The sequence below is a fragment of the Canis aureus genome, chromosome 16 (genome assembly GCF_053574225.1).
Source record: "Canis aureus isolate CA01 chromosome 16, VMU_Caureus_v.1.0, whole genome shotgun sequence".
In the NCBI taxonomy this organism is placed as follows: Eukaryota; Metazoa; Chordata; class Mammalia; order Carnivora; family Canidae; genus Canis; species Canis aureus.
Window position 1 is genome coordinate 50,451,020 of NC_135626.1, and position 17,861 is coordinate 50,468,880.

At 34.1% G+C, this 17,861-nt stretch overlaps 1 protein-coding gene across 1 annotated transcript in view; it reads right to left on the minus strand.

The window, feature by feature from the left end:
- EFCAB13 (EF-hand calcium binding domain 13) overlaps nucleotides 1-17,861 on the minus strand; it is a 72,341-nt gene extending 54,480 nt beyond the window's left edge. Inside the window, 5 exon segments of the mRNA XM_077852442.1 lie at nucleotides 6,886-6,968; nucleotides 7,740-7,867; nucleotides 10,328-10,396; nucleotides 10,398-10,443; nucleotides 17,352-17,861. Coding sequence (XP_077708568.1) covers nucleotides 6,886-6,968; nucleotides 7,740-7,867; nucleotides 10,328-10,396; nucleotides 10,398-10,443; nucleotides 17,352-17,581 — 556 coding nt within the window. The 5' untranslated portion in view covers nucleotides 17,582-17,861.

Sequence of the window (17,861 nt, forward strand, 5' to 3'; positions counted from 1 at the left end):
CTTTGAAAGGGTTTATCTATGTTCAGAAGAAAATTATTATAAACACACATTTCAAATGTCAGCTGAATTAAATAACCTATAAAAGAACATTTCAGGGCTTCCAGTGGTCTGCAGGATTCTACCTTCAGAGAATTTGACAAGGCTTAGTTGTTCTCATTTCTAAGCCACAGAAATACTTTCTCTCTAATATTGGAAAGTTTGTCAAGTTGTCTGCCTCAAAACTTCTTTTTCAGTATAATAACTTGAGAGTGGTTTCTTCTTTCCTTCAAAAGACAATGAAACATCTGTACAAATTTCAATTAACTACTTTGATTTGTTTTCTGACTTCCATGTGATCTAGGGTTAAACAAAAAGTTTTTAGACAAAACATCAAAAGCACAATCCATACAAGAAATAATGGTAGGTTAGACTTCTATAGAAGTATGAATTTATGCTTTTTGAAAGACAAGCCAAACACTAGAAGAAAATAGTCACTAATCACATATCCAGTAAAGGACTTGTATTCAGACTATATACTTTCAAAATGCAATAATAATAATGCAAACACATTTTAATGGCCAGAAAATATACAGATAACAAATAAGCATAAGAAAATATATTCAAAATCATTTGCTCATTCAGGAAATGCAAATTAAAACCACAGTGAGATAATACACCTATTAGAATGACTAGTTTTTAAAGGCTCACCCATTCCAGGATTGGCAAGAATGACAAGCAGCTGGAACTCTCATATATTGCTCAAGGCAATGTAAAATTATTTAGCTGCTTTGCAAGCAGTTTAGCAGTTTCTAAAAAGTTTAAATATATATCTACCATATGACCCAATCATTCTACCACCAGGCATTTACCCAAGATAAATGAAAGCATATCATCACACAAAGACATACAAATGAATGATTACAGCAGCTTTATTAGTAATAGCCAAAAACTGGAAACAACCCAAATGTCCATTATTAGTGAATGGATAAACAAATTATGGTTATAACCATAAGAAAATGCCACTTAGCAAAAAAAGAAATAAAGTCATATGCACAAAAGCATAGATTAATATCAACACAATTAAGCTGAATGAAAGAAATCAGACTAAAAAAATGAGTACTTACTACATGATTCCATTTACATAAAATTATAGGAAATGAAAACTAGTCTGTAATGACAGAAAGCAGATTAATATTTGCTTAAGGTGTGCTGAGGGGGCTTGTGGAGAGAGAATGAGGATTTGCAAAGGGGTGGGTATAAGAAGTACTGAATTTTCACAAGTATATACATACGTCAAAATATTCAAATTATATACTTTATATGTTGATTATACCTCAATAAAACTATAAAACATGTAGATAATTTAAAAATTCATTGGTATAGTTAATTATGAAAACTACAAAGTTTTATAAAAATTTTTAAAACAGACCTACCATATTATCCAGCAAGCTCACTTCTATATATATCTCCAAGGAAACAGAAGCACTATCTCAAAGAGATATGTGCTCTCCATATTCATTGCAGCATTATTCACAATAGCCATGAAATAGAAACAGCATAAGTGCTCACCAACATATGAACAGATAAAGAAAATGTGATATCTATATAACTATGTGTCTATGTATACACACACACACACACACACACACACACACACCTATATAGTATATTTTGGGAGACAGAAGAAATGGGCAGATGTTTGTCAAAGGATACAAACTTTAGGTATAAGATGAACAAGTTCTGGGAATCTAATATACACCATGGTGAATATAGTTAATAATATACTATATTGTATATTTGAAATTTGCTAAGAAAGATCTTAAGAGATTAGTGTTCTCATCACACACACACACACACACAAGTAACTATGTGAGGTGATGGGTGTGTTATTTATTTGATTGTGGTATTCATTTCACAATTAACATGTATATCAAATCATCATGTTGTACACCTTAAAAATACACAATTTTGTCAATTATATCCAGTAGAGCTGAACAATGACATAATTTGACATAACCATTTTCCTATGGATATACACATATCCTATGACCCAGCTGCTTCATTTCTAGAAATCTATCCTATAAAAATATTTACACAAATGTGCAAAAATTGATAAACAAGGGCAGCCTGGGTGGCTCAGTGGTTTAGCGCCGCCTTCAGCCCAGGGCCCTGATCCTGGAGACCTGGGATCAAGTCCCATATCGGGCTCCCTACATGGAGCCTGCTTCTCCCTCTGCCTGTGTCTCTGCCTCTCTCTCTGACTCTGTGTCTCTCATGAATAAATAAATAAAATCTTTAAAAAATAAATAAAGTCTTGAATATCTAAAGTTCTACAGTTTTATTGCTTTGAATTTCTAATAATAATTACTTAAAAACCTTAAAATTTTCATTCTTTCACCTAGCAATTTCAATTTTAGCTATCTTTTGTCTGATGAGCTAAAGAGAAAACATTACTTATAAGCACAAATATATTAGAAAGAACTCATATTTATATAGATTATTTGTTATATAGGTTATTTTTCAAAACAATTTTTTTGTTTTTTTATTTGGCCCACAGAATAAATCACAGCCATTTAAATGGATCTGTGCTTATTTATTATATGGAAAGTTGACTAACATATAATGTTAATAGGAAAAGGTAACAAAACTGTATGCATGTGAGTCCATGTATATTTTTTAAAATCATGTGTTCCTGGCATGTGTATATACCACACACACACACACACACACACACACTCTAGAAAAATCCTAGAGAAATATATATAAAAATGCCAAAATTCAGCTCTAAGTGGAGAGAATACACATAATTTTTATTTTCTTCTGTATTTTTATTTTCTCCTGTACTTTCAGAGAATAAATTATTTCCACTTTGAATAATTATCTTAATATAAATCTCCAAAAAATTAAGTCAAGACAATTAACATAGATAAACATGTCAGAAAAAATAGAGCTGATTCTTAGCCTTTCTAAAAGTTTGGTTTATATTTATTATTTTATTTTTATACCCTCTGAAAGCTGACTACAGTAGACACTCAAAAAATGTTGTGGTGACTTGGACAGATGGACAGATGGATACATGCACACTATTGCAACTTGTCAATTTGATGCAGGAACACAGGGCTAGCTAAGGACAAGGCATGAGCCCAAGGCAGCACATTGACAAGTCCTTGAAACAGGCAAAGGGACATTCCTCTACAGACTCAACTGCCTCGATGTTAATACTTTGCTAAGGGCAAAAGGCAGTCTTAGTCCGACCCCCAGGATCCTGTAAGTCCACTTTAACATATAAAATTTCCTTTAGAAATTTCCTTTATTTCTAAACCCCCAAGGTACATGTTGGCTTTTACTCCCCAAGTACATGGCCCACCGATATACATCTGAAGGGTCTCATGACTAAGGTTTTATTAGACAATAATAAGTGACCTTTTCCCAACAATAAGCTAGTCCCCTCAAGGTCCTGGAAACCTTGCTTCCAAAATTCCTTAGAGAGTACCTCTCTCAACTTCCAGGGGTATAATCAGCCATGCCTCACAGGTGGGGGGCAGCAGCTCTTCCTGCCCATGGGTCCTGTCCCCGTGCTTTAATAAAACCACCATTTTGCACCAAAGACATCTCAAGAAGTCTTTCTTGGTAGTTAATTCTGGACCTCACCCCACCAAACCTCACCTATATTCCAAAACTTCATCAAATTCAATACTATTAGATTGCTTAGTAACATTCTATTGGTGGTAACATCCTCTCCTAGGATTTTCCACCTACAAATCTTTTATAATAATAAATCCACATCTTATATTTGAGCAGCTTGATACTTTCAACCTTGAAGTATTAGTTTGCATTTATGTGTACTGAATTTATTTTATTTCTGACCACCCCTTCAACTTATCTCTACCATTTTTTAAATTTTTATTTATTTATGATAGTCACACACAGAGAGAGAGAGAGAGAGAGAGAGAGACAGAGAGAGACAGAGACATAGGCAGAGGGAGAAGCAGGCTCCATGCACCGGGAGCCCGACGTGGGCTTTGATCCTGGGTCTCCAGGATCGCGCCCTGGGCCAAAGGCAGGCGCCAAATCGCTGCGCCACCCAGAGATCCCTATCTCTACCATTTTTATTCTAAACTTGTCTCTCCTCCTAACAAGCTTGGAATGGTCTGTAAATGTAATTAGTTCTTTATTATCTACTTCTTTGATTAAAGTACTGAACACTGACTACAAAAGAATAATTCCTTTTCTAGATGTTTTTAATTGAAGTTATTAGGATTTTGATTTGCATTTCCTTGACTAATGATGACAGAATATATTTTTACATGATTATTGGCTATACACATTGTCTTTTATGTGAAACACTTGTCCATGTGTCTTACCCACTTTTCTAGTCCATTGTTTTTACTGATTTGTATGAGTTCTTTACACATTCTATAAACTAATCCTTAGCCAATTCTGTGAATTGCAGATATTTTAAAGTTAGTAACTTATCTTTTTATTTCAAGGTGTCTTTTGATAAATTAAAGTCTTAATTTTAATATAATTAAATATATTAATCTGTTCTTTAATACTTAACATTTTTGCCTTAAGAAATTTTCCCTATGTCATCCCTATCCCATACAATTAGCAAAAATTAAAGTCTAAAAATGCCAAATGCTGATGAAAGTATGTCATAATCCAATCTATTAATTAACAATCCTATTAGGTACCTGAGCCCAATTTTTTATTATCATTATCATAAATGTGCAAAAAAGTTTTATAGTGCATTATAAAGCTTAGCTTTCCTATGATTTGTAATTAACCTGACCAAAATATAACTTAACATCTATGTTTTCAGACCTTAAACTAATAATGCAAACATAAAACTTACCATCAATATCAATAGTCTTTAGTGCCTTTTGCATTTCCAAATCACTTATAAAAATCTTGAAGGTGTGATGGATTGTTGGTAGATCATTCACATAAATCTTACCACTCTGAATTTTACTGAAAATTTTACGGGCCTTCTCAAGTGCTAAACACACACACCTAAGCAGTTAGTTAATGCAAATAATAATTATCTTATTTCCCCTACACCCTCTCTCAAGGAAAAACAATAATCACTAAAAGAAGAAAGAGGAATAAATCTTTCTATTCTAATTCTCTGCTTTAAAATCAATCTCATGACTTATGTAGGTATGTCTAAAGTGAATGGCCTCCAAGTCTTTAAGTTTCCTAAAGAACTCTCGAACTGTGAAAAAAATCATGCAAAATTCACATGGTAAAGGCTTCCATAACTTTCCCTGGGAATGTTGAATCCTTCTGTGCTCACCTATCACTTGGTATGTATCTCAGTCAAAGCTCTTGGTATATTGTGACTGTTTGCATGTTAGTATCTCTCACTAAACTGTCAATTTCTAGAGGGCAAGATATTTTGTTCTTTAGTGTCAATGTCTAATTCAGGATAGATCCTCAAAAAATGTCTGGACTGAATTTAGTTCAGTGGATACTACACTTAGTTTTCAAAAACAAAGGTGCTAGATAACAGCAGTAAATCCAGAGAAAGACTAAAATATTGATAATAATGACTTTAATAATAGGAGTTTTAATAGAATATTGGAAATGGAAATAAGGTTTCAGTGAGATGGAAAGTAAATAAATAATTAAGGAAAACAACTCTTTCAAGAAGCTTCTTTGAAAAACGGAGTATAAAATTGACATAGGCCTGGGGCCCCTGGGTGGCCCAGTAAGTTAAGAGTCAAACTCTTGGTTTTGGCTCAAGTCATGATCTCAGGATTGTGAGATCAAGCCCCTCATTGGCTCCACACTCAACAGGGAGTCTGCTTGAGATTCTCTCTCTGCCTCTCTCTTCTCTCTTTAACCCTCCCTCCTCCTGTTCACACTGCTCCCTCCTCTAAAATAAATATATATTTTAAATTGACAATGAGACAATACAGAAGGCCATAGATATTGTTTACAATCCTAAGAGTTTTCCTCACCAGGAAAAATGTTTTCCTTTTTTTCCTGTATTTACATGAAATGATGGATATTAATTAAGCTTATTGTGGAAATCACTTCATAGTATATGCAAGTCAAGTCATTATGCTGCACATCTTAAATTTATATAGTGCTACATCTTAATTATATTGCAAAAAAACTGGGGTATAAAAGATACCGGATATAGGGGCATCTGGCTAGCTCGTTAGTAGAGCATGCAATTACTGATCTTGGGGTTATGATTTTGAGCCCCATGTTGGGCATAGAGATTATTTTTATTTTTTAAAATATTTATTTATTTATTTGAGAGAGAGCACAAGCAGGAGGAGTGGCAGGGAGAGGAAGAGGGAGAAGCAGGTTCCCTGTGGACCAGGGAACCCGATGCAGGGCTCATTGTGGGGCTTGATGCCATCATGGCCTGAACCAAAGGCAGACACTTAACCTACTGAGCCACACAAGCTCCCCTACAGATTACTTTTTAAAAATGCCTAATATGATGACCAGAGTTAAGGTAAGAGGAAAACTATGCCAAATGATTCCCTTAAATATAGAGGAGAAGCCCAAGATATGGGAGAGCTCAGTGTCAAGAAGTGAAGAGTACTATGATTCTTAATATTAAGATACCAAGAACTAAATCCCAGTAAAATCAGTGACTCCAGTGCTTACTAATGTATTCATTAGATATAATATCAGACATTTTTCCAAAAAATTGAACTAGAATAAGCACATATGTTATATTTTGCCTATCTCATCAATACAACAGAAGATATTCATGAATACTTAGTTTACTTATGCTTGCTCACAGGCTATAGCATTTGTCATATCATGTAATATTAGTTGATATCATATGCCATTAGGAGTAAAGAGACACTAACCACTGAAACAATTCCTAAAAAAGCACACAATCAGGAAATTTATTCAAGAAATTCTAGAACCTATTATTACCACTTAATTCTTGTGAGTATAAGTGTCCTTGAGGTACTTCATTATATAATATCTTGTAGAGGCTAGAAATCATTTCCTTTTTCCTGTCAAAGAAATAGCCACATTAGAAAGCAGCACAAAGACAAATCAAAACCATACACAATGCCATTTTTCCACTAAAGTATTAGCAAACCTAGTAATGGCTTGAGATTCTCCAGTCTCTTACTCCGTAAAAACCTTTCTTAAAGAACTGTCCAAGTGATAGTGAATCACACATTCTTCATCCCAGAATTCCCACCTTGCTTCTTTTAGGTGTTCTAGGGAGCAGAATTTACCCTAGTCAGTATGTCGTGCCCATGACCCACCATCCTTTGGTTGTGGTCCAATTTTTACTACTCTTAATTCAAGTCACAGCAAATTTTCAGAAAGTTATCATAATAAGGAAAAACAAGAATATCTTTGAATAACAAATATCCCAGATTCCACAATCTGCCAGTAAAAACATTTTGAAAAGATGATTTATCTAATCCTATAACATATAAATAACTGAAATCATAGATTTAGGGTTAGGGTTAAAAGAAATCTCAAGAGTCCATCTAGTATAAGATTCTTGTACAGATGTGGAGACAGGCCCAGGGATATAAAGTGAATTGTACAAGAGCCTAAGATAGCATATGAGGTTAATTAGGACTCAATTCTAAGTCTTTCATTTCCGTATACACTGGGCTCAGCTCTACACTACCTTCCTAAGAGCATACTTTTAGTTTGCACAAACTATTTTGCACACTTTATGTGGAAAGGATAGATGATTCCAAAAAGAAAAACCTCAAATCTGAATGCAACAATTAGGGAAAAAAATACAATTATTTAAATACCCAATAACTGAGGAAGATGTACAAAGGGGTGATAAAGTCTTGTGAATGCTGTACTGATTCGGCAACTTGAATAAACAGTTTTCTTTCCTAGTCATCTTCTTTGACATCTTCACTGAGGAAGAGGCAAACTAGAGCCAAATACAAGAATGTTGGTAGCTGAGATCACATTAATAAACCAGCATTATTGGACAATAAACCTCTCAAAAGATAGGCTCATCATATCATATCTAGGTTCCTTACTGATACAAAATTGCTTTTTGTAATGAAATTAGTTTATATATACTAAAATTTGAAATAAACTAATTTTTTTTGCAAAGCCACATTTTTCTAAGTATGCAACTAAATCATCTTCTAATTAATATTGTGTCAATTTATAATAATGGATTTTACAAAGCAGGGAAAATCTATGTTATAGTGAAGACAAGACCACCAGATTCTAGGCTATATATAGGCTTTGGCTATATGAGCAAAATAATGTAAAGAACCAAAAATGTTATTCAAATAACACAGGTAGCTATGCTTTATTCTTATGATTGAGAAAATGATCCACTTAACATGTATGTATAAACATGATTCAAAAGTGGCAAGTAGATAGAAAGCATCACTTTAGAAAATGAGAACTGTAATATTAGGTATCTTCAATTTTACATGGAATCTAGAGCCTTGTCTTTTAAAGACCATGTAGGATGTAGAAAGAAGACCCTACAAAAAGACCATAGAAGATCAGTAAGAATTGGTCCTGAGATCTCACATAGAGCAAAAGTTTAAAAAGGCAATGTTACCACCAAAAGTAGCCTAGGGAAAAAAAAAATACAACAACAAATCAAAACAATTTATCTCCCAAAAGAAGTATGCAAAGTAAAATTTATCTTTGTCTCAGCTCCAGGCTGTAAAAAAAAGGAGAGAAGAAAAATACTTCTCTTGATTAGTTTTAACTATAGGTCTAGCCACATATGAGCATAGAATTCAAATCTACACTAAATATATGGGATAGGAAAAGAGAAACCAAAAAATTCATTTAAAGTGATCCCATGTTTGGGATGCCTGGGTGGATCAGTGGTTGAATGTCTGCCTTTGGCTGTGGGTGTGATACCAAGTCTTGGGATCAAGTCCCACAACAGGCTCCCTGCTTCCAGCCTGCTTCTCCCTCTGCCTATATCTCTCTACCTCTCTCTGTGTGTCTCTCATGAATAAATAAAATATTTTTTTAAAAAGTGGTCCCATGTTTGTAACACCTCTGAAGTGCAGGGCAGAAGCGAATTCAAATTCTCTTGTAAAAGGGTACTCTAAATCTAGACTCATCATGAGATTCCCACAGATTTAGATATAACTTAATGAGTGAGAATCAGACAAAGCAATAAACAGAAGATTTGGATCCCTCAAGGATTTTATATTAGGTTTATCGGATATCTAGAAACAACTATGGAACATGAGCAAAGAACACAAAAGGAGGGATATTATGAGAAGAACCAAATAAAATTTCTGTAAGTAAAAAATATAAGCACTAAAATTAAAACTCAATAGATAGATTAAACTGCAGATTAGATTCAGCTGGAAAAAGAAAATCTAGAAAACAGTTGGGAGAAATTGCCCACACAAAATAGAGAGTGTATCTAAATACATCATATATTGAATATAGTAGGTTGAATGGCAGCCCCACAAAAGATATGCCCATATCCTAATCCTCAGAACCTGTAAATATGACTTTATTTGGATAAAAGATCTTTGCATATGGAACAAAGTCAAGGATCTCAAGATGAGATCTCAATGACAGCTTATAGAAGTAGAAGGAGACCTGAGATACAAACACAAGGGAGAAGACCATAAACAGAGCAAGATGGTGGCCAAGAATGAAGTTATGTTGCCACAGCCAAGGAACCCCTAGAGCCATTGTTACAACAGGAGAAGTATTAACAGAGGGCACGGTAATACAAATAAAGGTGTAATAGAGAAAGAAGGGGGAAATGTCATATTCTTCTGAAAGGGTTGCTTGTTATATTAAAAAAAAAAGAAGAGGAAGAAAAGGAGGAAAAGGGAGAGGAGGAGCAGGGGAATATATAGATACACACACACATACACAATGGAATGTTACTCAGCTAACAAAAAAATGAAATCTTGCCATTCACAACAATGTAGATGGAACTAAAGGATATTATGTGAAGAAAAGTAAGTAAATTAAAGAAAATTATCATATGATCTCACTCACATGTGGAAATCAGGAAACAAAACAGGAACATAGGGTAAGGGAGGGAAAAATAAGACAAATCCAGAGAAGGAGACAAACCATAAGAAACTCTAAATCATAGGAAACAAACTGAGGGCTGCTGGAGGGGAGAAGGGTGAGGGGATGGGGTAACTGGGTGATGGGCATTAAGGAGGGCACTCGATGTAATGAGCACTGGGTGTTATTTAAGACTGATGAATCACTCACTGAACTCCACCTCTGAAACTAATAGTACACTATATGATAATTAATTGAATTTAAATAAAATTTTTAAAAAGAAATAAAAGACTAAATTGTGATGGAATGTTTGAAAGCTAAAAACAACACTAAAAAGTAAAATATATATTTTCAGATCATTATTTACCTCAGTTCTTTTAGTATGCAATTGTACTTGTAAATTTTTCTTTCTCCTGACCTTTTTTTCTCCTGAAAAAATCAGAGGATTTTTCTTCACCACAGAAGAATATTGACGTTTCATACCTAAATTGCACAGAAAATTGAAATAATACCTGAATTGCTTTTTTTCTTATTTAAATCTTTTATTTGTAGAAATTTTCAAACATAAACAAAAGTAAACAGAGTAATGTGATGGTTTTCCCATGTACCCATCACCCAGCTTCAATAATGGGCAATCCTATTTCATCCATATCCCTATCCTTACTCCCATTTCTTATTACTTTGAAGCAAATTCCAAGATCGGATTATTTCATGTGTAAAGATTTAAACATGAATTTCTACAAGATGTTTTTTCTTTTTAAAAACATTTAAAACATGATTATGACTCTCAGAAAATTAACAATAATTTCTTAATATTATCAAACAGTGTTCAAATTTCCAATGTTTCATAAACGTCAAAATTTTTTAACTTTGCATCAGGAATCAGTAGGGTCCCCATTACAGTTTGTTGATGTGTCTTTTAGATCATCTTTTATCTATAGGTTCTTCTTCCACGTCTTTTATAATCATCATCATCATCATCATCCCCAGATGATTTGTCTTAGATATTTTCCACTCTGGATTTTGCTAATTATATCACCATGGTTGTAGAATTGTAAAGACTTGATTGGATTAACGTTTTTTTGTTTTTTGGCAAAACCACTATATAAATGTTAGTACTTTCCATTGGGAGGCGTGTTATGCATAAGTAGTTCTCTAATTGTGTTATTACCTGCTATACTTATACATAATAACTAGACTCAGCAAATCATCAGGGACTATAAACTCTTTATATATAAATCTATCATTCCTTCTTCACTCATTACTAGAATATTTTTATAAAGAGAAACTTCCTCTTGGGTACTATTTGATTACCCAGTGGTATAGTTCATACAGAAAGGCAGGATAATTATTCTTTCCCTTTATTTACCACTTTTCATAACAATGATTTGGCTCACTTGACAAAATAATTTTGTATCATTTTGTACACCTGGATTTACACACATTAAATTCATCTTACTTCCTTGTAATTATTATCCTTATTGATGCCCTAATTATTTCATGTATGATGGGATCCTCTTCAAGTAGGCTCTTGAGTCCTGTTGATGCATCCCTGGTAGGAGTCTTTGTTAGTTTCCTTATTTCTGTAGCACCAGATGCTCCAGGCTCATCTGTACATTTCCTTTCCCAGACCTGCAATCAGTTATTTTTCCAAAGAAATGGTTCCCTTTAATAAATGATCATTCAGACTAAAATCTGGGCACTAGAAGCTGGAATGCTTTTCAGTAATTATCCTGCTTCCTTATTACTTGATTTTTTTTCTTGTTTCTGCTTCTTTTCCTTCTTCTTATTGGACTGTCAAGAACTTTTGTCATGCAAACATCCCATTAAACTATACAACAATGAAATGAGTACAATAAGCCTGAATTAAATTTGAAAGAGAAAATCCCTTAGAAATTGAACACTTTGCTTCAAGTAATCAAAGGTAGACCTAAAACTCAAGGACAACCTTAAAATTACTTTGTGCTTCTGGGACTCTGTAGACTAGGAATAATTCTGAGCTTGGCAAGACTCAAACTTGTCTGCCCTCTGGAATCACCTAGGAGCTTTGAAAATACTAACATCTGTGTCCCATTCCCAACTGTATGACTTAGTTATTTTGGGAAACGGGCTGATACTTGTAATTTTTTAAAAATAGCCAGGTGTTTATAGTGGCATTATCTACAATAGCCAAATTATGGAAAGAGCCCAGATGTCCACTGACTGATGAATGGGTAAAGGAGATGTGGTATAAATATAAATATATATATATATATAATATATATATTATATATATGCAATAGAATATTACTCAGCCATAAAAAATAATGAAATCTTGCCATTTGCAACAACATGAATGTGGTTATAGAGTATTATGCCAGTGAAACCAGTCAGAAAAGGCAAATACCATATGATTTCACACTCATATGTGAAACAAAAAATTATAGTGGGGAAAAAAGAACAAAACCTAGAAACAGACTCCTAACTACAGAGAACAAACTGATGGCTACCAGAAAGGAGGTGGATAGGTGGATGGGTTTAAAAAAAAAAAGTGATGGGGTAGATTCTAATGTGCAGACAAATTTGAGAATTACTATGCAAACAACCACAGTCTCATTCCTACCCAGAACCCACATCAATTGGTCTATAACTCAGTCTTTTACAAGAAATAATTTATTAATCCTTACAAAGCAAAACTAAAGACTCTTTAGCAGCCTTGCTATCCAAGGGCTATTTAGGTCATACATAGGACAATGAATGGATTGAATATATAACAGCTTTAGATAAACTTGGCTCTAAACAAAATTGTGATATAAAGGTAATTTTTATCATACACAGCACTCCCCTTCCTTTACAGGTAGCTTGCCCTTTTGACTCTCTATCCCTTTATATTCAATCCCCTGAATTCCTACCCTGAGAGTGACCTTACATTGCCCTTCGCCACTATCCCACCCCCATGAATTTGCCCTATGATTCATCTCCTCTGTAGTTCTCCACTCACAAAGGTAATGACTTTAACTATTTTGATTATGACCCAGAATACAAAATACATTTCTACAAGATATAGTACACATATACAAAGAGACAAAGAACTGAAATAATTTCACAATACTTATTATGTGAAAAAAAGACTAATGTTTTCAACATTATTCTAATTTCTTTTTAAACAAAATACCAGTAGTGACCTCCTAAGTTGATTTCATAACACACAGATGAGTCATAATCTACGGTCTACTGCTACTTTACATCCCCCATCCTCTCTCCATATATCTCCATTGAAAGGATCTTCATATTTCTGAAATAATTATGACTTCCACAATACTACATGATTTTTTAAATCTTTTCTCATTTTCCTAAAGTATAAGTGTATTTTAGTTATGAGTTGCTTCAAATATTTTATAGAATTTGGATGACTTACTATAAATAATGAATAAGTAAAAACATTTATTCTGTATCCTATTCCTCTAGGGCATTGTGCCCTCAGGTATTAACCTATTATATACAATGCTAATAAAAGAAAATAAAGGAACACTTCTACCACCTCCCATTCTTTTCTGAGTGACAAGTTTTATTGTGGTGTTCTAGAAATAACTATCTTGCCTTTCATCATCTAACACAAAGGACTAGTGAGTACCCCCATGACACTATCAGCAGATTTGTCAGCAGAAACCTGCAGGCCAGAAGAAAGTGGTATGATAAATTCACAGTGCTGTGGGGGGGAAAAACTGCCAACCAAAATACCTTATCCTGTAAAGCTGTCCTTCAGAATGGAAGGACAAAGAGTTTTACAGACAAAAAAAGGTGAAAGGAGTTCATCACATTAGATTGGCCTTATAAGAAGTGTTAAAGGGAGTTCTTCAAGCAAAATGAAAGAATACTAATTAGTAACATGAAAACAAATCTTACTGGTAGATGTAAATATATACTTAAATTCAAAATACTCTAACATTGTAATGGTGTAGGTAAAAGACATAAAACTCTCATATAAAGGTTAAAAGGCCAAGGTATTAAAAATAACCATAGCCACAATAATCTGTCAATAGATACACAATATAAAAATATGTAAATTTTGGGGGATCCCTGGGTGGTGCAGCGGTTTGGCGCCTGCCTTTGGCCCAGGGCACGATCCTGGAGACCCGGGATCGAGTCCCACGTCGGGCTCCCGGTGCATGGAGCCTGCTTCTCCCTCTGCCTGTGTCTCTGCCTCTCTCTCTCTCTGTGTGTGACTCTCATAAAAAAAAAAAATGTAAATTTTGATATCCAAAATGAGGAGGTATAAACATGTTGAACTTTTATATACCTTTGAAGTTACGTTGATATCACTTAAAATAGACTTATAGCTATAAGGTGTTTTATATAAGCCTTATGGTAATCACACAGACAAAAAAACATACAGTAAATACTCAAAAGATAAAAAGAAAGGAATCAAAGAATATCATTAGAAGGGCACCTGGCTGGCTCAGTTGGCAGAGTAAACGACTTTTGATCTCAGGGTTGTAAGTGCAAGCCCCACATTGGGTGGGTGTAGAGATTTCTTAAAAATAAAAAAAAAAAATTAAGCATATCACTACAAAAAAAAAAATCATCACATGACAAAGGGAGAAAGCAAGAGGAAGAAAGAACAAACAAACCCAGAAAATAGTCAACAAAATGGCAATAAGTCCATATCTATCAATAATTACCTTCAATGTAAATGGACTAAATTCTCCAAACAAAAGACACAGAGTGACTGAACAGATTAAAAGAAAAAAAAGACCCAAATATATGCTGCCTCCAAGAGGAGGAAGAAGGAACATACATCAATATAATAAAGGCCATATATGATAAGCCCAGAGCTAACATCATACTAAATAGTCAAAAACCGAAAGCTTTCCCTCTACAATCAGGAAATAAGAGAAGGGTGTCCACTCTCACCACTTTTGTTCAACATAGTACTAGAAATCCTAGCCAGATCACTTAGGCAAGAAAAAGAAATATACGGCATTCAAGTTGGAAAGAAAGAAGTTAAACTGTTTCCAGATGGCATGATCTTTTACACAATATAGAAAACCCTAAAGAGTCTACCAAAAAACTGTAGAACTAATAAATAAATTCAGTAAAGTTGCAGGATACAAAATCAATATACAAAAATCAGTTGCAGAAATTTCTACAAACTAACAACCAACCAACCATCAGAAAGAGAAATTAAGAAAACAATCCTATTTACAATAGCATCAAAAAATAAAATACAGGGGTGCCTGGGTGGCTCAGTCAGTTAAGCATCTTCCTTTGGCTCAGGTCATGATCTCAGGGTCCTGAGATCAAGCCCCACATCAGGCTTCCTGCTCAGCAGGAAGTCTGCTTCTCTCTCCCTTTCTTCCTCTGCCTCTGCCCACTACTTGTGCTCATATTCTCTCTCTTTTTCAAATAAATAAATAAAAGCTAAAAAAATAAAACAATTAGGAGTAGATTTAACCAAGGAGTTTTCAGTTTTAACTCTGAAAACCATAAAACATTAATTTTTTAAAAAAACTGAAGATAAATGGCCAGACATTCTTTATTTGTGGATTAGAAGAATTAATATTGTTTAAATACCGTACTATCCAAAGTGATCTATGGATACAATGCAATTCCTATCCAAATTCCAGTGGCATTTTTCACAGAAATAGAACAAATATTCCTAAACTTTGTATAGAACCACAGAAGACCTCAAAGAGCCAAAGCAATCTTAAGAAAAAAAGAGTAACACTTCTAGAACATAAGCAATAAGCTCTTTGACATTGGTGTTGACAGTAACTTTTCAGATTTGATACCAAAAGCAAAGTCAACAAAAGCAAAAATGAACAAGTGGGACTACATCAAACTGAAAAGTTTCTGCACAGCAAAGGAAACCATCAGCAAAATGAAAACATAAACTACGGAATGGGAGAAAATATTTGCAAAACCATATATCTGACAAATTGATAGTCAAAGTATACAAGGAACTCATGCAACTTAATAGGAAATAAACAAATAATCCAACTGGGGCGCTGGCTCCATGGTTGAGAGTCTGCTTTTTGGCTCAGGGTGTGATCCAAGAGTCCTGGGATCGAGTCCCACATCAGGCTCCTTGCAGGGTGCTTATTTCTCCTTCTGCCTATGTCTCTGCCTCTGTCTCTGTGTCTCTCATGAATAAATAAAATCTTTATTTAAAAAAAATCCAATTTAAAAAGGACTTGAATAGACACTTTTCCAAAAAAGATATACAAATGGCCAACAGATACATGAAAAAGGTGCTCAACATCCCTCATCATCAAGGAAATGCAAATCAAAACCACAATGAGATATCACCTCACAGCTGTTAGAATGGCTATTTTCAAGAAGAAACGAGTATTGGCAAGAATGTGGAGAAAAGGAAGTTCTTGTGCACTGCTGGTGGGAACATAAATTGGTGTAGCAACTACGGAAAACTTTGGAGTTTCCTCAAAAAATTAAAATGTAACTACCATATGATCCAGCAATTCCACTTCTGGGTATATATATTCAAAGGCAATGAAAACAGGATCTCAAAGAAATATCTTCACTTCTGTGTTCACTGCAGCATTATAATAGCCAAGATATGGAAACAATCTAAATGTCTATCAACAGATAAATGGTTAAGGATGTGATCTCAATCTCTCTCTCTCTCTCTCTCTCTCTCTCTCACACACACACACACACACACACACACACACACAGGAATACTATTTAGTCACAAGAAAGAATGAAATCCTGCCATTTGTGACAACATGGATGTACCGTGAGAGTACTATGTGAAATAAAATAAGTCAAATAGACAAAGGCAAATACTGGATGATCTCACTTATATGTGGAATCTAAAGAAAGCCAAATTCATAGAAACAGAGAATAGAATGGTGATTTCCAGGGGCTGCAGGCAGGGGAAATAAGCATAGGGAGAGGCTAATAAAAGGGTACAGACCTTCAGTTAAAAGATAAATAATAAGGTCTGTGAGTCTAATATGGAACATGATGACTATAGTTGATAATACTGTATTGTAAAATTGAAATTTACTAAGAGAGTAGAACTTCAGTGTTCTCACCAAAAGTAAATAAGATAAATATGTGAAATGAGTAAAAGATGGTAATCATTTCACTATGTAAACATATATTTGTCATCACATTGTACACTTAAATTTATTATTTTGTCAAAAAAAGACAAGCTTACTGACATATGGATAATTGCCCTCCTATAACTAGAAGTCTATGATGGTTTATAGGCTTCTATTTGGTTGTGAGAGAAGTGAGAAAAAAATGGAAAGAATGGCTATCTAGAAATCAAAACTACACTCCGAAGAAATGGCCACAAAAAAGCATGATCCTCTATATTTAGTACATTATGAGAACTTATGAGCTACATTTTTGGTTTTCTCAAACTTGCGGAAGTATAATTCAACTAAGTTCAAAGTTTGACTTATATTTTTTTGGATTCTAGTCTCAAACCCCTATTTTCATGTGAAATTCTCTTCTGTGTTGTTTTAGAAAACTTGATGTCTTTCTTGTTGTTCATATGTCTTGATGTCAAGTTGGTTACAAAAGAATTACAGCCATGATCTGATAAATTCATATTGTTTTTCTGCCTGTGAAGCAACCAAGAGGCAGAGTCAACTATGTTCTCTTTGCACATATAAATTAAATTTTGACATTCTAGGTCAAATCATTCATTGTTGATCAGCATTTTCTCTAAAATGATGCTACCAAACAGAATTTTATCGAAGGATTTAATTATTAGTGCATTGGTACAGATTAGGTACATATTCTAAACACCACCAACTATCTTCAGTGCATTATGCAGCTATAAAATGCCCAATATTCATGAACGTATCTAACAGCTGTTGAATCTGGTTCTTAAGGCATCTTAAGCTTATTTCATTACACTAAAAACTGTTCTGTGAAAGACACTCTCA